This window comes from Lagenorhynchus albirostris, chromosome X (assembly GCF_949774975.1).
Source record: "Lagenorhynchus albirostris chromosome X, mLagAlb1.1, whole genome shotgun sequence".
Taxonomy (NCBI): Eukaryota; Metazoa; Chordata; class Mammalia; order Artiodactyla; family Delphinidae; genus Lagenorhynchus; species Lagenorhynchus albirostris.
The window spans coordinates 91,189,887-91,211,473 of NC_083116.1; the positions used below are offsets into that span (position 1 = coordinate 91,189,887).

The following is a 21,587-nucleotide window of genomic DNA, read 5'->3' on the forward strand; positions in this document are numbered from 1 at the left end:
AGATCACGGAGAAGCTCCAGTGCTATGCCAAAGAGTTGGCCTTTTATCCAAGAGCAGCTGGGAAACGTTAGAGGTTTCTGAGGAGGGCAATGACAGACCAGATCGTCCATACGTATTAGAAAAATGCCAGTGGAAAGAGAAAGATTAATTGGAGATAGCTCAGTCACCTAGACAAACTTTTAAGTGTGTTCATTATCTTCTGTGCTGAAAGACTGAGAAGTACACAGTGCTGTTAAAGATATCTCCTATCAAAATTATTTTCTGCTGGGAGAAATCTGGCTTTCAAAAGGAACTCATTCTTCAAGGCTATGAAAGAAATACCTGAGGTTTCACCTTCGTATTGCTTACAGTGTTTACCTAATAAAGAAAAATGGAGCATGCGTTGTCTCTCTCTGGCCCTCAAGTTTTCTTCTTTGAGACAACGTCCATTTAAAGGTTTAAATATTAAGTGGTGTCATAGCTGGCTGTAGGATGGTCTAGATGTGTGTCAATATTTGACTAGGACAGATTAATAGAGAACATCAACTTTGCTCTATTTTTTAATGTATATTTTGCTGAATCACTCTTCTTTAGTGAATTGTTGTGAAGTTCTCAGGTTAATGAAATTGTGAAATTATTGGAAAAGGTGGGAAAATATGTGAAGAAATATAATGAGTGTTAATTTTTCATTCTCATAATATACACACAGTCTTACGCATGGTGAATAGGAATTTATACTAGATAGCTATTAAAGACCATGGATTAAGTCTTTACTATAGAACAAATTAGGAGCATGGTATGGGGAAGGAACAAAAGAGCTTAGAGAGAGAAGCTCTAGAACATAAAAATGTGGCTGTAGACCAGGGGTCAGCAAATTTGGTTGCTGCCTGTTTTCATCTACCCCACGGGCTAAGAATGGCTTTTACAGATGAATATTTGCAACCTATTTGATGATAGGGGACACTAACTTTGAAACCCAATTAACTGAAATCTCCCACCCCCAGAAGAATTCCATTCTTTTCACTAGTAGACCTGGATTACAATAAATTGAACTCATTATTATAATAATTATTATTACTTATTATAATTACTTATTATAGTTTTATAACATGGCACTTATATATTATACTTATAGTACTTATTATGCTCTTGGTTTTTGTCAATAAAATTTTGTGGAAATTTGTTTTCTCTCTTTTATGTAAGTACCTACATAACATCCTTGGTTTTTCCTCTTGGCCCACAAAGCCTAAAATATTATCTGACACTTTACAGAAAACTCACCAACTCCTGATATAGATCAGGTTATATTGTTACTTCTCTGCTTGGCTTTGCTCAGGAAATGCTGAGCTGTTTTGTGCATTTCACATACTCATACCTAGCCTGCTTCTTAAGTTTATAATGACTGTATAGTGCTGGGGTAGTACTTGGATCACAGACTTAGAGAGCTTATATGATTATTTCTTATTTATATTTCTTTTTGGTTCATGTTATTAGCAGGAGAATTATTTCAGTAATAAAAGAGTATTATTCTAAAATGTGCTATACAAAGCGGTGCAGTGTTTTTCTCATTGCATTTGGGCATTTTGCAAAAGAAAACTTCAAATAGGAGGAAATCCTATTCCTTTAAAGTTATTTTCTGTATAAAACAACTCGACTTCTGAAGCATAAGCAGATACAATTTATTAGCCCCAGGTGGCAGCAGTGGATTTGAGGACACATTGTTATTTATCCTTATGACAGGACAGCTTCCTCTTTGGTCCCTGCAGGCCTCAGGGGAGCGATGGCATTTGCACTGGCTATTCGAGACACGGCATCTTACGCACGCCAGATGATGTTCACAACCACCCTCCTCATTGTCTTCTTCACCGTCTGGATCATTGGTGGAGGCACGACGCCCATGTTGTCATGGCTTAATATAAGGTTGGTTTGAAACCAAGGCCAGTTTTGTGTCTAACTATGTCACTATTCCCGTGCAGGGGGTGCTACATATAGCTTAGTGCATGGAAGGCTTTTATAGTTTCTTGTTTTGTTTGGGGAAAGATTAAAAATTTAAAAACAATAAATAAAAATTCAGAGTATTGAATTTTCCACGAGAAAAAAAAATCATTAAACTGTTTGTGGGTACAAAAACACAAGGAATTAGAAACACCTGGACCTTGCTAGTGCCACGACATTAGGGCAAGAATTCAAAAAGTCTTAAAGCTGCAGGAGAGAGAATAGACATAGCTGCTGGCAATGTCTGGCATTTCACATTCCTTTGAAATCAAACCTAAGGCCTTGAAAAATAAGCTCATCAGCTGGAAATAAAGGGAGGCCATTAGAGTTTTGTTTTAGGAGGAAACTGTATGCCGCCGTCTCTTCTTGCTTTAGTGCACAGAAGAGGTGACATTTCCTGCATAACCCTCGCTTCTTGCAGCCTCATGGACATCCCCGGCCTGTGGTTTTGTAGCTGTGTCAGCATGGAAGGTCATTGACCCAAGTTTGATTTTTTTTAAGAGCATTTGAATTGCAAACTGTGCTTGTGAGCTCCAGCACCTTACAGTAAAGAGGACATTGGAACAGGGGTCAGGAGACCCACAGCCTAACTCTGACCCTGGTTTAAGACAAGCTCCTCATGTCTTTTCAGCCTCTGTATTCCTTCACGTTAAATAAAAGCGTGCTGTCACCTTTTCTCCAGGTCCCTGCAGCTCTAAGTGTGTCCTCTGCGTCATCGAAAGTGCTCTTGCCACTTGCCTCAGTTTCAGATCTGCAAAGGGTGAACATGCTGGGAATGAGAAGACTTGGGTGGCGCATAGGTGTGAAGAATTCTCTGAAAAGCCACAAGATGGCAATGTTTTTTGTTCTTTCTCTGCTGGCTGTTAGTTTGCTCAGGGCTGACAACTGCGGAGTACACCTAGCTTGAAGGAGGGAGAAACCGACAAGGATCTTGCAGTCATCCTTGGGGTCAGGGAGAAAACTGGGATTTGAGAGAATAGTCTCCCTCTTCTGGAACTTTTATATTGATGGGAGGCAGGGATTCCTGAGCGTGGCCACTGCCGGCTGCACCATTTCTGGGTTAGTGGGTCTCAGCCTCAGATCTGAGTGGGTCTGCAGAACCTGGGTGAGCTTATCAGTAAGAGTCTTACAGTAGCTAATGTTTGTGCACAGTTGTTGGTTGAGATGCCAACACGTACATTAAGATAATCCTCATAGCATTCCTATAAGGGAGCTACTACTATTATTTTCATTTTAGAGCTGAGGAAACTGAGGCACAGAGCAATAACTTGCCCAAGGTCACAAAGCTTTAAGTGGGCAAGCTGGGATTTGAACCCAGGCACACTCTTAGCTACTGTGCTATACTGCCCGAAAGGCTTGCTGTGTTAGGGACCGTTTTCATGTTGTAAAATTCAGGATGATTAAAATTTCAGTTTCCTGGCGTGAATCTCGAGTCATATTAAGGAAGATAATTCATCTGTGGAAGTAGAAATCTGGAAAATGTACAGATTTTTGGCTTTAAACTTGAGACATAAGATGGTATCATCTTTGTTCTGTGTAGCAGAATAAGAGCAAGAAAGGAGGTTTACCCTGCACAGAGTTGAGAACCTTTGCATTTGGTGACCTCTCTGAATTACTTCCTGCTCCTATTTTTCTGGTTACCCAGTAGGTGCCCTGGATGCTTAGAGCCTGGTTAAATCGTGTTTGTTTTTCAGGCTATTTCATAAGTTCTTTTCTGACCGCCCCCCCGCCCCACAACACATACAGGACCAAATAACTTTCCACTGAGAGTAGACAGTTGACTTGTGACATTTTGCACTTCTCATAACCCTTTTCAAAAAATGGGCCATTGAAGTAGTCCTACCCAGAGCCGGGAGTGGGGGCTACTTTCCCTGATGTGTGCAAGCTGTATATGTACACATATAATAATTGGATTGTGAAAATATTAATGGGATATATATAGCACTTAGAACATAACAGCTAGCACATGGTGAGAGGTCAGGAAATGACTGCGCATGAGGGATCCAGTTTCTCCCATATCCTTGTCAGCATTTGGTGTTGACACTTTTTTATTTTAGTTCTAATAGGTATGTGGGGCTACCTCATTGTGGTCTTAATTTGCATTTCTCATGGCTGATGATGTTGAATATCTCTTCATGTGCTTATTTGCCATTCAAATAAGCAATGGTGAAATATCTGTTCAAGGTTTTTGTCCATTTTCTAATTGGATTATTTGTTTTTTTAATTGAGTTTTGTCAATTCTTTATTTGTTCTAGATACTAGTCTGTTATCAGATATGTGGTTTGCAAATATTTTCTCCTAGTCTGTAGCTTGTCTTTTAACCCTTTTAACAGTCTGTCGTAGAGCAGAACTTTTAATTTTAATGAAATGCAACTTATTTATTTTTAACATCATGGTTTTGGTGTTATGTCTAAGGACTCTTCATCAAGCCCTAGGTCCCAAAGATTTTCTTCTGTGTTATCTTCTGAAAGTTTTTTAGTTTTATGCTTTACATTTAAATCTGTGATCCATCTTAAGTTAATTTTTATATTAGACATGAGGTTTAGGTTGAGGTTTTATTTTATTTTTTTTGACTATGGCTATCCAGTTGTTCCAGCACAATTTGTAAGAGAGACTGTCCTTTGAATTACTTTTTCTCCTTTGCCAGAAATCGGTTCGCTGTATGCATTCGGGTCTGTTTCTCTTCTGTTCTGTTGATTTATGTGTCTGTACCTCCACCAGTACCACACTTTTGATAACTATGGTTATATAATAAGCTTGAGCATCAGGCAGAGTGGGTCCTCCCACTTTATTCTTTTTCAAAATTGTCATAGCTCTTCTAATGCCTTTCTATATACATTTTAAAATAAGCTTGACTACATCTTAAAAAAAAACTTGTGCTGGGATTTTCATAGGAATTGTGTTAAACCTGTATATCAATTTGGGGAGAATTGACATCTTTACCTCATTCAGTCTTCCAATCCATGAAAATGGCACGTTTCTCTACTTATTTATGTCTTCTTTGATTTCTTTTAGCAGTATTTTATAGTTTTCAGTATAGAATGCCTGTGTGTGTTAGAGTTACGTCTTGAGTATTTCTTCTTGGTTTTGAGCTATCTTAAATGTTATTCTGTCTTCAGTTTCACTTTCTGTGTGTTCATTGCCAGGATATAGAAATACTGCTGGTTTTTGTAGGTTGACCTTGTATCCTGACACCTTGCCAATTTCACTTATTAGTTCTAGGAGAGTTTGTTTTTGTTTTTATAAATTCTTTGGGACTTTCTGTGTAGACCATCAGATCATTTGCAAATAGAGACAGTTTCATTTTTTCCTTTCCAACCAGTGTGCTATTTCCTTCTCTTAACTTATTGCTCTGGCTAGGACCATCAGTACTATGTTAAATAAGAGTGATGTGAGCAGACATCCTTGCTTTGTTCCCGATCTTAAAGGGGAAAGCATTCAGTCTTTCGCCAGTAAGTGTGATGTTAGCTGTAGGGTTTTTGTAGATGTTCATCATCAAGTTGAGGAAGTTCCCATCTATTGCTAGTTTTCTGAGAGTTTTATCATGAACAGATGTTGAATTTTATCAAATGCTTTTCTGTATCAATTGATATGATCATATGATTTTTCTTGTTTAGCCTGTTGATATGATAGGTTACATTGAGTAATTTTCAAATACGGAACCACCCTTGCTTGTTAAACCCCACTTGGTTGTGGTGTATAAATAAATGTTTTACATACTGCTGAATTCTATTAACTAATATGTTGTTAAGGATTTGGGATACCGGTCTGTAGTGTTCTTTTTTCATACTGCCTTTGATTTGGTATCAGGGTAATCTGGCCTCTCAAAATGAGTTGGGACATGTTTCCTACTCTTCTGTTTTCTGGAAGAGGTTGTTTAGAATTGGTGTTAATTCTTCCTGAAGGTTTTATGGAATCCTCCAGTGAAACCGACTGGTCCTGGAGTCTTCTTTTCCAGGAGTTTTATTGTATAAATTATGAAGCCAGTTTCTTTAACAGCTATATCTCATATTGGTGAGTTGTGGCAGTTTGTGAAATTGGTCATTTTCATCTAAGTGTCATGTTTATGTTGTTCATAGCATAACCTTATTATTGTTTTTATGTCTGTGAGATCTGTAGTGATATCCCATGTTTCATTCATGACACAGTATTGGTAATTTGCATCTTCTCTCTTTTTTTTTCTTTCACTCTTACTAGAGGTTTGTCAATTTTAATGATCTTTTCAAAGAACTAGCTTTTTATTTCATTGATTTTCTGTATTGTTTCTCTGTTTTCAATTTCAATCTGCTTCTATATTAGTTCCTTCTTTCTGTCCAACTCTACCCAGATAGTGTAATGAAGCAAAGTGTGCCATTGGTGAAAAATACATATGGTGTCAGTTCATTGCGTTTTTTTCAGATGTGTATAAATAGTGATATGTTAGAGGTAGAAACTGACATTTACGGAGATTACATTAAAAGAAATTCCCTCAGAAATAAGGTAATGAGACTGATTGGTTTTTGTGGCTTGGGCTTATGGTGTTACTTAATGGCCACGGATCATTTATGTGGACCAGGTTCTTATTCTAAAATGATTCGGAAACCCCCTGAAGTTCAGTGTGGTGTTTTGACATCTGTGACCTCAGTAAGATCAGTACCTAGTTGTTTCTTACTTCTCCAGGCTGCTGACAGAGGTCCTGATCAGCTGCTAAGTGGCTGCCCAGAAGTCAGAAGCCCAGGGTAGGACTTGGAGTTCCTCCATAAATAATTAGGAGTTAGCTATGACTTTTTTTTTTTTCTTTTTTGCGGTACGCAGGCCTCTCACTGTTGTGGCCTCTCCCGTCGCGGAGCACAGGCTCCGGACGCGCGGGCTCAGTGGCCATGGCTCACGGGCCCAGCCGCTCAGCGGCATGTGGGATCTTCCCGGACCGGGGCACGAACCCGTGTCCCCTGCATCGGCAGACGGACTCCCAACCACTGTGCCACCAGGGAAGCCCAGCTATGACTTTTAACCATGGCTAATTTCTAGTCTGTGTATAATATAAAATGAATATAACCACAAATCCAAAGCCAGGTCACTGCTTTCCAGAAATCCAACTTATCTTTTTAAATTGAAATTTTGTGATTGCTATTTTGTTTTTTTATTATTTCTTTAACCATTAAAAAAACTGAAGTATAGTTAATTTATTACAATGTTGTGTTAGTTTCAGGAGTACAGCAAAGTGATTCACCATCCATGTTGCTGCAAATATTATTTCATTCTTTTTCATGGCTGAGTAATATTGCATCTCATGTGTGTGTGTGTGTGTGTGTGTGTATATGTGTGTGTGTGTGTGGTGTGTTCGTATATCACATCTTCTTTATCCATTCCTCTGTTGATGGACATTTAGGTTGCTTCCATGTCTTGGCTATTGTAAATAGTGCTGCAATGAACATTGGGGTGCATGTGTATTTTTTTTGTTTGTTTTGTTTTTTGGCCACACCACACGGCTTGTGGAATCTCAGTTTCCCAACCAGGGATTGAACTGGGGTCACAGCAGTGAAAGCCCGGAATCCTAACCACGGGGGCCACCAGGGAACTCCCGCATATATCTTTTCAAATTATAGTTTTCTCCTGATATATGCCCAGGAGTGGGATTGCTAGATCATACGGTAATTCTACTTTTAGTTTTTAAGGAACTTCCATACTGTTCTCCATAGTGGCTGCACCAATTTACATTCCCACCAACAGTGGAGGAGGGTTCCCTTTTCTCCACACCCTCTCCAGCATTTATTATTTGTAGACTTTTTAATGATGGCCATTCTGACTGGCATGAGGTAATACCTCATTGTAGTTTTGATTTGCATTTCTCTAATAATTAGTGATGTTGAGCATGTGATTGCTATTTTAAAACATAATGGCAAAATGCTCAAATTGCTTTCTGGTAATATACAAACTTCAAATTGCCTTCTGGTAATATACAAACTACATACTATTTTTCTTAGTCTCTTGAGCAAGTTGTTGTTATTCACAAAGGTTGTAATTTTGGCAACTTGAAAAAACCATCAGATGCGCAGATTCAGCAGATGAGCAGATTCAGCAGATGAGCCTCATCTATGTCCTGAGCACATTTTGGTGGCATGGTGGCTGTCCTCTTGGAAGGCCCAGCTTCAAGTGACACACCAATGAAGTGGTGGTGATTGTGGAGGGTTAATGGCATACACCCAGGCAGCCACATGAACAGGATAACCTTCATACTCCAGAGTGCAGCAATACAGTCACTCAAGGACAAGTAAGGTCACTCTGCTAGGTATAATCCTGTCACATTGAGAGTTTAAGATAAAGCTCTTTAAAGATAAATTAAGGAATAAAGGCAGGGAGAAGCCCTGAGATCTTTATGTAATAGCATTTGTTACTGGATATTTTAAAAGAATTTAAAGACGCCACCTTGTAGTCAAAGGCAATATCCTGTAAGGGGTAGACCTAGGGCTCTGGGATCTAACAGCTTCAGTTGCAATCTTGGTTCCATCATTTTCTACCTTTGTGACCTTGGGCAACTTATTTAACCTCTCTTGCTCTCAGTTTCCTGTCTGGGTAAATGGGGATGACAACAGTGTGAAGATAAAATGTGATACCAAATAAACATGATAAAGAATTCTGCCATTAAATGTACCATCTGGCACATGGAAAGCATTTAGTGTATTTTAGCTATGACATTATCATTGCTAATCATAACCTTAATACTGCTGCTATTACTATTATTATTACTAGTGAATCTTACATTAATGGAATCCAGCTTGCTTTTCTGGAATTTGTTACAATTTTTCAATACTGTAGTCTGGTTTAAGTCACATTCTGAACATATACCTAATTAAAAGTACCACCTTAAGAAGCATCATGTTCTCACTTGCTTTTTTCAGGGCATATTAGTAGCATGAGTATTTGGGCATTATCTAGCACAGTGTTTCTCAACCTTTTTTTTTCCATCACTGCCCCTCTGAATAAGAGCCTTTAAAAATGTTCTTTTTATCTACCTCTTCCACTGAAATTTTCATACCACAGATCTATGTATCTGTTTATGTACTGTGGTGCTTTAGAGGGCTACAAACCACTGTAATATCTAAAACAATTTTTTGTCCCATAAGAACCAATTTTCACCCCCCACTGAGAATGCAGGACTTAAGAGTAGAGGTTCTCAGCTATGGGCAGTTTTGCCCTCTCGGGACATTGGCAATGTCAGGAGACATTTTTGGTTGCTCCAGCTGGAGCGGGGTGCTACTGGTGGTATATTGCAGGTAGAGGCCAGGGCCCAAAATGTCAGTCAGTAGTGCTGAGGTTGTGAAACCCTGCTCTTAGTATGATGGTGTAATTCAAATTGTAGTCTGAATAAGCCAGCAGTTATTAAGGGAGGTGAAAATAGACCGTGTCAACTCTTGAAGCCATAAGGTAAAGAGAATAGCAGAAGTTGGGTTCCTGACCTTCGGGTACAACCCATGGACAGTGTGATTACTTGTCTAGAAAAAAAGGCCATTTTATCTTCTGTTTTTGCTGTTTTCAGTGATACAGTGTTCTTTCTGTCAAATATGTGTAAAACTGCATGTAAACACTTCAAATATACGTTTAATAACAACTTTCTGTTTTCTAGTTTTTGTATGGATGTGTCTTGCTTTATAAAACAGATGAATTCCTGAAAAATTGTATGAAGTCATTTTCTATGAGTTGCATTTATTACTCTGATTTCATTACGTTATATTTTGAGAGGCTTGTCTTCATTCCTAATCAATCCTCATTTGACGTGGCTGCTAACATTGTTGCTTTTGATGTAAATTTAGCAGCCTCTCTGGGCTTTAGAGAACAGGGGGACAGTTTAAGAGGGGGTGCGGATTTTATTCTTTGATGGACGTGGTCCAGGTCATGTGCCCAGAGCTCCTAGTTCCCCTGTTGTCCCCGTCACACTCACGTTCCCTTCTTCTGCTGCCCAGAGTTGGCGTCGAGGAGCCCTCCGAAGAGGACCAGAATGAACACCGCTGGCAGTACTTCAGGTGACACAGGGCGTCCTCAGAAACAAATTAACTGGGCCTGGCTTTTCTCCTCTTTCTAACCTGAGATGTTTCTCTTTATGCTGTTTGTCTCTTTCTTCCTTCCCCGTGTGCGCCAACCGTCTGCCCCTTTTCGAAAAGGGGCAGGAGGTCCGGTTAATCATTATTCTACCCTCCTCTGGGCTGATTAATGTGTTGGTGTTCTTGAGAGTCTGTCCCCCCTCGCCCCATTTTGGACAGTGTGTGGCACCAAAGCTGGAGTTGGCGAGTCTCTCCGTGTACAGCTGAGCTTAGTGTTAAGAGCAGCCCATTTTCAGAGCCACAAATGCTTTCCCCACAAAATTCTGCTTGTGATCTAGTAAACAAGGCTTTTAAGTCATAAAGAGAACTCGAATTTTGTATTTCAGCCATGACTGGGCTATGGTTTATACCATTGTAATTAAGCACCAATGCCGTTTTACTTTTAAGTATGAATTTGTGTACTTGTACCTTATCATGGTGAATCAGAAAATACAAAACACAGATTTTTCTTTAAATCAGAAGATAATGAAAGACTCTTCTAATGCAATTTGTTTCTCAGTGTCCATCCAAGTTTATCATTTGATTATGCCTAAGGGTGGTGATTTGGGGCTATCGGAGTAAAGACTTTAGTGTTTCTTCTTTCCTTTCCATATCTTTAACTGGCATGCTTTCTTCCTGATCTGATTCTGGGTGCTGGTAGATAAATCAGACACAAAACAGGCTTGAACTCTGTTCTTCTCTCATTGCGAAAGTGTTTTACTCTCTGAGGACAGTGGTAAAAGCAGCAGTACCTGTCATGGAGCATGAATCTTGGGATATTGCCAGGCCCCAATGTAAACTATAATGACATGCATACAGTTAATTGAAGCATTTAAGTTCCCTGGATTCACACTTTTTTCTCTTGCTTAAAATACACACACACGCACACACACACACACACACGCGCACACACACACACACACACACACACACACACACACACACACACAAATTCATTTTCAGAGACCTGACTGTAACTACCAGTTAAGTAGCAGGGGAAATCCTTTCCTTTGAAATATCTTCAAGAAGGAAGGTATCAACCTTCCTTCAACCTTCCCTCAACCTTCAAGAAGGAAGGTCCCTCAGGCAAAGTGCAAGTTATTACACTTGGGACATGAGAGAATTCTGATAATGATCTGTTTGTTGTTCAATGTTTTATGTGAACATGTGTGTCTCATATTCCCCAAATAATTTAGGACCTCAGCCATTCCAATTAAAAAGTAAAAACCTGTTGATTAAATCTAGCTTCTAAAATTTCTGAGATTTCATGGCATTTTATATGGTGGTTAATCAGAATGTACATACTATATCAAAAGGGAAATGATTCACTTTTTGTATTCATTCCAGAATGAGCACATCAGTGTGATAGCTTTATTTTCTCATTTGGTATGGGATTACCACATTTGTCTTATTCTTAATGAAAGTAAGGATAATTCAGTTCATTCTGGAAGAAAAGACTTTTGTATGTGCTTAGATGAGCTCAACCCTGATGTATCAGGGGAGTGCTAAAATATGATGTAATGAAACAGCACAGAAGTTTTAGATTTATATGGTAGTCTAGATCAAAAGCGTTATAACAGGTCAGGAGGGAAATATATATTGTGGACAGTTTCCTAAAACCAGGAATTTCAGAAAGTTAACGAACCCTAAGTCTTCTGAAGCACTGTACTTAAAATACTGTACCTGGTATTTCTTGCTGCCCAGCACACCACCACACACCCTGCCCCAAGGGTGAGGCCCTTTGTAGGGGTCCATTATCATCCTTGCGAATTGGTCCAAGAGACCCTCAACTCTGCCAGAAAAGTAATCATTCAATTGTCCTGAAGTAAACAGCCTTGAATGGGGAAAGAAATCGCAGAACACGGTCTGTGTCGCAAGTCCCCTGGTCTGTTTTCTTTTGGCATTTAAAACCCAGTAGCAAGCTGGGAAGCAGGTTTACTTTCTCCTATTCAGCACTTATGTCAGTAGCAGGGACCTCCGAGACCCTCCAAGGGGCCCTCCCAAGTTACTCTGGGTAGGCCTGTGCTCAGAACTGTGGGTTTCCAGGGGATGTGCACAACCAGCTCTGAGGATGGCTGTCTTGGTTGGAATTTAGTTAACCATATGTTTCAGTTAACTAGCATTTTTCTCCTTGCCCTTCACTTTTAGGAGGAAAACCTCAACAGAATATTCTAAGATTTATCTGGGATTAAAAAACCCGTGTAATTATTAGACTGTATCTACCTATTTACCTATTATAGCACCCTATGTCCATGAATCTTCACAATTTGTGATTTTTCAGACCCTGGAGTAATATGAGGATCCCGAATCATCATTATTAGTAAATTAGATTAAATTATAGAGACAGGAAATTGTACTCACGTATTTGTGAAACATTTTCACCAAAGATATAATTAAATATTGTTTTTAAGTTGTGAAAAATTTTAAATCTGTAAAAGAAGCTGAAAGAATGGAGCAATGAATATCCAAGTTCTAACCTGGATGTGCCAATTGTTAACATTTTGTCATACATTTTTGCGTCATTTTCTCTTTCTCTCTCTCTCTCAACCATTTCTGAGTGCCTCAGAGTACGTTATAAACATCATGACTTTCTACCCCTAAATACTTCAGCATGTATCCCCTAGGAATCTAGTCTTCTACATAATCACAGTATATTTATCACACCTGAGAAAGCAACATGAATTTTATACACACACACAGCATCCAGGATCCAATCAAAGTTTCCTTTGGCTGTCATCTTTTTTTAAATTCAGGCCCGTGGTGGCTCCGTGCCCCTCCCCCCGCTCCTTGTCACTGTGTGCTCTGACTGACCTGGTTGTCACCTCTGTAGTCTCTTTTTTCTTTTTTTTAATTAATTTATTTTTGGTTGCCTTGGGTCTTCGTTGCTCATTGCGGTGGCATCTCTTGTTGCGGAGCACGGGCTCTAGGCGCTCAGGCTCAGCAGCTGTGGCTCACAGGTTCTAGAGCGCAGGCTCAGTGGTTGTGGCATGTGGGCTTAGTTGCTCCGCGGCATGTGGGATCTTCCAGGACCAGGGCTTGAACCCGTGTCCCCTGCATTGGCAGGCGGACTCTTAACCTCTGTGCCACCAGGGAAGCCCCTTTAGTCTCTTTTAATCTAGAACAATCCTCCCCTCCTTCTTTTTGTCTCTTATGACATTGAGGGTTGTTTTTTTTTTAAGGAGTCAGGATTTTCAGGATAATTGTCTTGCATAATGCCCTACAAAGTGGATTTTTTAAATTTGTTTTCCTCTTGAGTAGAGATAGATAATCATTTTGGGGGGCGCAAAAATAATGTAAAAGTGATGTTATACTTTCTTGTTGCATCATATCAGGTGGTGCATGTTGTCAGGCTGTCCTTTTATTAGTGATGTTAAATTTGATCACTTTAGACGCCAGGTCTCTCCATAAAAGCACTGTTTTCCCTTTGTAACTAAGAAGTTACCTGTAGAGTGATCCTTTAACATCATATGAATAGTCAGATTCCCAACAACCTTTTACCCACTGGTAAAATTGTCTCAGAACAATTATTACACTGTGAGGGGCAAGTGGTGATTTTCTAATCCTGTCATTCCTTTCATGTTTATGACAAGTATCTGTATAGAAGAGCTTTCAGCGGGTTTTCAATCTTATTTTCTATACCGAGGAAGTGAGAAATCTCTCCATTGTCTAAGTAATCAGTTCAAGCAAATTTTTACTTAATATGTGTGGGACTACAGAGTTGCGTCTCCACAGGATCCCAGCAGGAATCTTGGGTATTATCACTGAGAAGGCAGAAGGAAGCAGATAGTTGTCATTTTTTTTGGCAGAGAAAAAAGTGATGCTAGAGAGACATGGCTGGAATTAGTACTTTCTAGAATCTGCACTGTGCAATTTGGTAGCCACTAGACACATGTGGCTGTTTAAATTTAAATTAACTAAAATGAAATAAAACTTAAAATGCAGTTCCTCAGTCATATTAACTACATTTCAAGTGCACAGTGGCCACATGTGGCTGGTGGCTACCACATTGGACAGTGCAGATCTAGAATACTGCCATCACTGCGGAAAGTTCTGTTGGATGATGTGCATCTAGAATCATCCTCAAGTTCCCCCAAGCAAAATGTCGAACCAGTTTGGGATGAGGTTAGGGTGGCCCTGATTTTGTGAGTTTATCAGGTTATTCCAGTGTTTCGTACTCCATTGTTTGAATTCTGGCCTGGCCATGTGGGCCGAGGATAATAGATGAATTCCTCTTATGTTTCCAGGACTTGAATGAAAATAGTCAAAACCTAGTCTTTATAAGCAGTTCTTGTTAAACAGGATTTATTTTAATTCTTGTTAAACAATTTTTTTTTCTCCTAGCAGAGGTTAGTTGAAAGAATAGAGGGGGCTAGACTTCATTTGGAAGCTTTTATTATGTTTGGCTTTATTTTCTTCATTGTAGGACAAGGCACACTTAAGCCTTTTCTCTTACCCATAGGGTTCCTATTTCACCTAGGCTGATAAAATCCATATGTTTTATCTTTACTGCATGGAAGCCACTTACAAAGGCAATACACCTGTTTCAAAATTCACAGTAGAGAAAGGAGAGACTGTCCGTGGCAGGTATGAGCTGCTGTGCTCTTCGCCATCCTGCCCGCCATGCCCTTCAGATCACATCATCTCGTTGCTCCTGCCCCACAATAGCCTCTCTGTGGTTAGGCAGAAGGCTGCTGTGTCACCAGGCTTTCCGGTAGGCTGTCTGGGAGACAGACTGGTAACCAGTGCTCTGCTCCTCTCTCTGAGGCTTTACTGGGGAGCTCATCTATGCAAATTAGTCTGCCATGAAGTGGCTCCATGCGGCTGTAGAATCCACAGAACAAGACCTAATGTTGGATTCCTATAGCTGTTGGTCTTACAGATCTGACACCATATAGAGGACATTTCTCTATGGAACGTACATTAGAGACTCTCAAATCAGGTGAGAGTTAAAGATGAACAGCTAGGAATTCAGTGTGACCTCTCCTCTACCACTGCAGTATGTTAGACACTTTGGAAGCACTGAGGCTCTCGTGTGACCTCTGTGGGTAGTCCTGGGACCCCAGAATATTTCATTTCCAAAAAAATCTCTGTGAGGTTTGTTGCTCAAAAGTTCCTGGATAGGGGCTTCCCTGGTGGTGCAGTGGTTGAGAGTCCGCCTGCTGTTGCAGAGGACACGGGTTTGTGCCCCGGTCCGGGAAGGTCCCACGTGCCGTGGAGCGGCTGGACCCATGAGCCATGGCCGCTGAGCCTGCGCGTCCGGAGACTGTGCTCCGCAACGGGAGTAGGCCACAACAGTGAGAGGTCCGCGTACCGCAAAAAAAAAAAAAAAAAAAAAAAGTCCCTGGATAATGTCCAGCTATGAGGTCAAGCCTCCAGGCCTCAGAAACTCCTGCCAGAAATTGACCTCTAGACACAGTGAAGTCAATCTAATTCACTACAAAGATTCCATCAAACCTCAGACCTGTGGGGAGGAAATCTGGTGCCAGGTACACTATAGGTTTTAACAGAGTGCTCAGAACAGGGCCTGGCTTGGTAGGCACTCAGTAAATATTTGCTGAATGCATGAATTCATCTCGTGGGTTTTAAACTTTGCCTTCAGCAAAATATGGTGTGACTGTTCCCTTTCCTTCTGTATCTCCTCACCCCCATCCAGGGGGCACGCACCTTAGCTTAGTGCTCGGCAAGCCTGGAGTAAAACAGAGTGGAGGCTGCCAGTATGTCTGTGTTGTCTTCTATTCTTCCTTTCCATTAGTCTCTTTTCTCAAGATATATCCTGGGCATCACAGGTGGAGAAGCGGGAGGGAGAGGAGGAAAAATGAGGCACACGTGGGGCTTTGCACATCCACTGTGTGCTCATCGGAGTCAGCGCCCTGGTGCCAGACAGCAAATAACACACATGGTCAAGGCCATTCAGCACCTCTCTTCAAGCTCAAATCAGACCTGCTGAAAGCTGTGTTTTCTATTTGGCTTTTATGATCCCAGCCACTCTTTGCAATATTGGAGGGAACAAGGAAAGTAGAGAATTTTCCTGGCATCTTTGTCTCCTCCTCCGCTGCCCCATGTTATCCGTGTCATCAGTGCCACGGTTCTCTGCCTTACAATGAGGAAGGTTCAAGGATAAAGAATTAACAGATACATAGGGCAATGGTTGGTATGTTGCTAAGCCAAGTCAGCTTACCCTAGTGCTTTCATGGATTTTGTTATAAGTGGATTGTGCCACCTTGCTTTTTCTTTCTGTCTTCAGTTGCTGATCTCAAACGTGTGAGTTCTCAGGTCATCTGTGCTGCAGGGGGATGCGGGGCCACCAGGATAGAAAGTTAATGATATGCATGCTGAAATATTTAGGGGGAGTGTATGGATGTCTGCGACTTTATTTGAATTCATCCAAAAAATAAGGTGGATGATAGAGAGAGGGCTAGGTATGTAATAAAGAAAATACAGCAAAATGTTAATGGTAGAATCTGGGTGAGGGGTATACAGGTATTCACTATAAATTCTTTCAAAACTTACCTGGATATATGAAAAATTCCATAACAAAAGGTTAGGAAATAAAAGCAGGTCAGAGGGGAGTAAGGAAGCAGCAGAGAGGAAGAGGCCTGGGACGGCAGGAACCCACCTTTTGCTACCTGGGGCCATCTGGTGCAGGAGGGCAGGCAGACAGTTTGCCCGCTGCTGCCGTTCTCCAGAGGTCTTGCTTAAGGTGTCAGCACACAGGTTGATTGCCCGGCCTACCCCTGGGATCTGATGTGGTGTATGACCTCTTTCGCACGACTTTTGCATGACAGCCTTTCCCTTCTTTTAGCTAACCACTCCTTCCACCTTGGGAAGATGGTCAGCCTCTTGGCTACTTTGAGCCAGCCTGGCCGCTATGGTCCAAGCTAATACTCTCTGTTTTTCTCCTTGTCTTTCTCTCTGATGACTTATAGAGTTGGTGTTGATCCAGATCAAGACCCACCACCCAACAATGACAGCTTCCAAGTCTTACAAGGGGTAAGTCACAAGAGATGCTTCTTCCCAGGGAGGTGTTATTAAAAATAGCTAAAATTTATTGAACGTTTACTACACGCCAAGCAGTTTACGTGGATTCCCTCATTGTGGTCTTGACAACAACCTTATGAAGTAGGAACTGTTATCCCCAGTTTACAGATTAGAAGCTGAAGTTTGAGAGTTGAAGTGAGTCATCTAAGGTCAGAGAATTTGAAAATGATGGAGGCAGGATTTGAGTCCAAAGTCCCTGTTCTTAACATATTAAGGGGCCAAAAAGTGTGTTTAAGCTGAATCCCTACCTTCCAAGAATGGATATATGGATACATCGGTGATTGGCTCACGGTAACTGGTTCTGGGAAGGAGAGGGATGTGATCAACTCTGCAGCCCAGGGAATCTGAGCAAGAGAGGAGGGACGCTGGGTGATGGCGCGGCAGTAGCAGAGCAGCAGCCCTCAGCCCCATAGGCGATGAAGGTCACAGCAAGGCTAACGGTTAAGGTTTGGGCAGGATCGTGGTGGCAGTGACAGCCTGGAGTGGAAGCTGTAGAAGCAGGTGAGGGCAAGAGTGCTATGGCCGCATCTCGTGTGACAGCAGGGAAGAGTTCCTGCTGCCACAGAGAATTCTGATGGAGACCGGGGTGGGGCGGGGGTGGGGATGGTGGGGGAAGAGGCGCGTGCTGGTCCTTGGTTTTGCCATCTGCTCCGGTCACTCTTGCAGCATAATGCACTGCCCCAAACATAGGAAGGAAAGTGAACAACAATTTCGTATCCACATGCATTCTCTAGGTTTGGAAAGGGCATAGTCGGGACAGCTTGCCTTTGCTCCATGAAGAAACCTGGGGGAAACTCAACAGCTGGGAGCTGGAATCATCCAAAGGCTCATTCACTCATATGTCTGGCGCCTGGGCTGGGAGGACTCAGACTAGGACCTGCGACTAGAATGCCTGTGATGGCTTCTCCATGGCCTCAGGGTATGGGACTTCTTATGTGATGGCTCAGGCTTCCAAAAGCCCGTGTCCCAGCAAGCAGGGTGGAGACTATGTGGCCCTTTCTGGCCTAACCTTGGGAGTCACACAGCATCACTTCCGTGACTTGCTCTTGGTTACAACAAGTTGCTAGGGCCAGCCCAGATTCAGTGGGAGGAGATAGAGACCATCACCTCTGGATGGGAGGAGCATAAGCGAAGTGGCAGCCATGTTCTAAAGCTGCTGTATCAGCCCTGTTGTGGGGCTGGTGGGCTCATTCTGCCTCCAGGTTTTTTTTTTTTTCTTTTTGCTGTACGCGGACCTCTCACTGTTGTGGCCTCTCCCGTTGCGGAGCACAGGCTCCGGACGTGCAGGCCCAGCGGCCACGGCTCACGGGCCCAGCTGCTCCACGGCACGTGGGATCCTCCTGGACCGGGGCACGAACCCGTGTCCCCTGCATCGGCAGGCGGACTCCCAACCACTGCGCCACCAGGGAAGCCCTGCCTCCAGGTTTTGCTCCTTCCCCAGACCAGCATTTCCTGGGCAGGCAAGGTGGGGGAAGGGAAAGGCACAACAGGAGCAGAGATGTGTTTCCAAAATGTTATTATTTGGCCTTGGGAGTGAAGAACTGTTTTGTTCAGCATAGAATACCCAGTGCTGAGCACAGTGCCTGGTCCATGGGGGGGCCTGATCGGTATTTGATGGGAAGATGGGGGAGCGAGAGCAGCACAGGGCATGGGAAGCTTCACTCACCACGTGCATGTGTTGTCCACAAAGCCATGTTGAGTGTTTCTTTTTCTTTCAGTCCGCTTTGCATCACACTCATCATTGCACTTAATCCCAAATCCAGTTTGCACGTCTTAGATTCCCTAGGATCTTCTAAATGACTCCAGCTACCGAATCTGATTTAACACATCTTGCAAACTGTGGGGCCGTGTGGGGCCCAGGGCTGCCACCACAGCCTTCTCTGAGGGTGGCTACAGCCTGATGAGCCATTCTTGGGTTGATGCCCCTTAAGGGACACAAAGCCATGACCTCTGAAAGACCTCTAGGCATTTTGGGAAGAGCTTTCAGTGAGCTCACTTGGAGATTTGGTGCCCACTTTAACGGTGCTCCAGAAGACCTTTGCGGCTATATTAGAATCGGCCATTGTGCCAGTGGGGACATGTGGCTTCAATGAGAAGCTCTTTTTGAAAAGTTGCTATTTGACTTAAGCTTTGATTAAGGACTTTAGAAAACAGGGGTTCAGGAACTGTGCACCTAGCAGCCAATTTAGAGTCTGACAGTTTGGGTTCCCCCAAACTGGGATCTGAGGAAACCTGGGTGAAATTCATGATGGACATCCTCATTTCACCGAAGGGAAAATAATGGCTCTGGTAGGATACACATCCTCCATAGACCTGTGGCCTGTCAAGTTAATTTTGTAAGAAAAACAGGTCACTGCCAGGTGGATATCAAGGGTTTGGGGCAATTTCATCTTGACAGTTCCAAGTTGGTCAACACCGACCCCCTCCCCCCGGCCATTTTGCTGTTTTCCATTGCTCCTGCCTCTGGACTCAAGCATCTGTGAAAGGAAATACATGAAATGGTTTGGTTGGTTTCATGTAGCTGAACTTACTATGTCTCAGAGACAGTGGGCTTGTAACTAGACTTAGTAACAAACTTGCTGTGGAAATGTTTGAAAAGCAGTGGGTCCTAAATGCTATGGGTTCTGGCGGTACATTTAGTCCATGCAGTGATAGTTCAGGTAGCGCCCCCAGCCTCAGGCAGGGCAAACATTGGAAACCGCCCTTTGGGCCAATTTTGACCAGGCAGGTGGTAGCCACTTCCGCTGCACTCCCAGTGGCGCCCCTTTGGCCGGCCCTGGTCAGGAGCTGTGTCACACCTTTGCTTTAACCGCCCTCCTTCCAAACCTCATACGCAGTCGTGCAGAGGGCCCTCAAAGGCAGTTCTGTTGGCATTTTGAAAGTCTTTCAAGATTGCTGTCAGAGGGAAGAGATATGGGAACATATGTATATGTATAACTGATTCACTTTGTTATAAAGGAGAAACTAACACACCACTGTAAAGCAATTATACTCCAATAAAGATGTTAAAAAAAAAAGATTGCTGTCAGACTGGAAAAAAAAAAGGCGAACTTCAAGTTCAGTTCTTCGGGACACCTTCTGAGAAATGACTCATGCCCTCATGCAGAAAGGGCCTCATTTTTCCAAGTCCTTCTGGCCTGACTTCTTGATCCAGTAAGCCATTAACAACAGGGCTGGGAGCACTCAGTGGTCATGAGAAACCAGTAAAACAGAGAACTAAATGGGCTTCTCAGTTTTGGGTGAAACCCTGGGTTCCTCGCAGCTTCCGCTGAAATGGATCCAGATCACATGCTCAATGTTGCCATGAAACTGAAATCAGAGGTGGGGGAAGTCCAGATGTTTGTTCCCCATCTTGCTAAAAGCAAACAAACAAACAAAAAAGTGATATTTGATGGGAAAGCACAATTTACAAGGAGCACGATTTTCCTCACCGGTCCTAGAAGCCCAAGGTTATAAACAGAGTCATGGCTACAGAGCCACAGAATATTAGCTCATGTGGGCGAAAGAAGGGAGCTGTTGGCCAGAACTTTTGGCTCTATGTGAGGGAAGCATAAGAATATTGTGGATAGACTTAAGCTTCATGTCCCTGGCAAGTTTGACTCATTACAACAAAACAAAACAAAAGACTCAGCTGCTTTGTTTCTGTGGAGGTCTTGGTGACTTTGCAACCAAAACAAAAACAAGCCCAGCTGGAGGCAAGCTGCCTGGGCCTGGGGGTGGCCTCCCAACCCATTCAAGGGGGCATTTTTCATGCCAGATGCAGCTGAGATTTATGTTGGCCGGACACGCAGACACATCATGCACTTCCTTCCCCAAGTTTACAGAAGCGCGCTCATTGATGAGGCCGCTTTGGAGTAGGCAGGAACACGAATCTGAATGTATCCCGCCTCTGTCATCTCAGCAGGACAAGGTCACAAGCAGGATATTAGTGGAATGTGGGGGAAGGGAACCACTGTGCTCGTGGTGTGTGTGTGTGTGTGTGTGTGTACGTACCTGAAAACTGCAGAAACTCAGCTGTTTATAGTTGCATTCACATATACCTTTCTGAGCAAGTTGGATTTGTTTGTTCCTGGGTCCTCCCCCAGTTTCCTTCCAGGCTAAAATCTAACATCCAGTCCCTTAAATCTTTAACTTCAAACAGTTGCTGAAGTGCCTTTCCTCAGATGACTACTCTCTGACTGCCTTCCCCACCACACTTTTTTGGTTTTCTGATGGCCTCCCTTGGCCCCTGATTTCCCTTTCTGCTATTCTTTTTTTTTTTTTTGTCTTAGAAGTTCAAAATTAACATTTATTCATTCATTTGACAAATATTTATGGAGCATCTGTTATATTTCAAACATTCTTGCAGGCTCTGGGAATACATTTGCAAACACGACAGATGAATCTCTGTCCTTAAGGGTTTGGTGACAATGTGATGAAGGATAAGGGTGGAGAGTGGCAGAGATGAGATGGCGGAGGGCCTTGTCTGCTTCTCCAAGAGGGACCGCGAACCTCCCCCCTGCTGTTCCGAGTGTCCCC

General features: G+C 42.5%; 1 protein-coding gene across 3 annotated transcripts in view; it reads left to right on the forward strand.

Moving 5' to 3' along the window:
• SLC9A7 (solute carrier family 9 member A7) overlaps positions 1–21,587 on the forward strand; it is a 147,725-nt gene that overhangs the window by 102,479 nt on the left and 23,659 nt on the right. For 2 of the 3 annotated variants that reach the window (XM_060137519.1, XM_060137518.1), the window contains exons 12-14: positions 1,746–1,899; positions 9,915–9,974; positions 16,958–17,021. In XM_060137519.1, coding sequence (XP_059993502.1) covers positions 1,746–1,899; positions 9,915–9,974; positions 16,958–17,021 — 278 coding nt within the window. The remainder of the gene's footprint in view (positions 1–1,745; positions 1,900–9,914; positions 9,975–16,957; positions 17,022–21,587) is intronic. The other variant, XM_060137520.1, reaches the window with a different exon arrangement.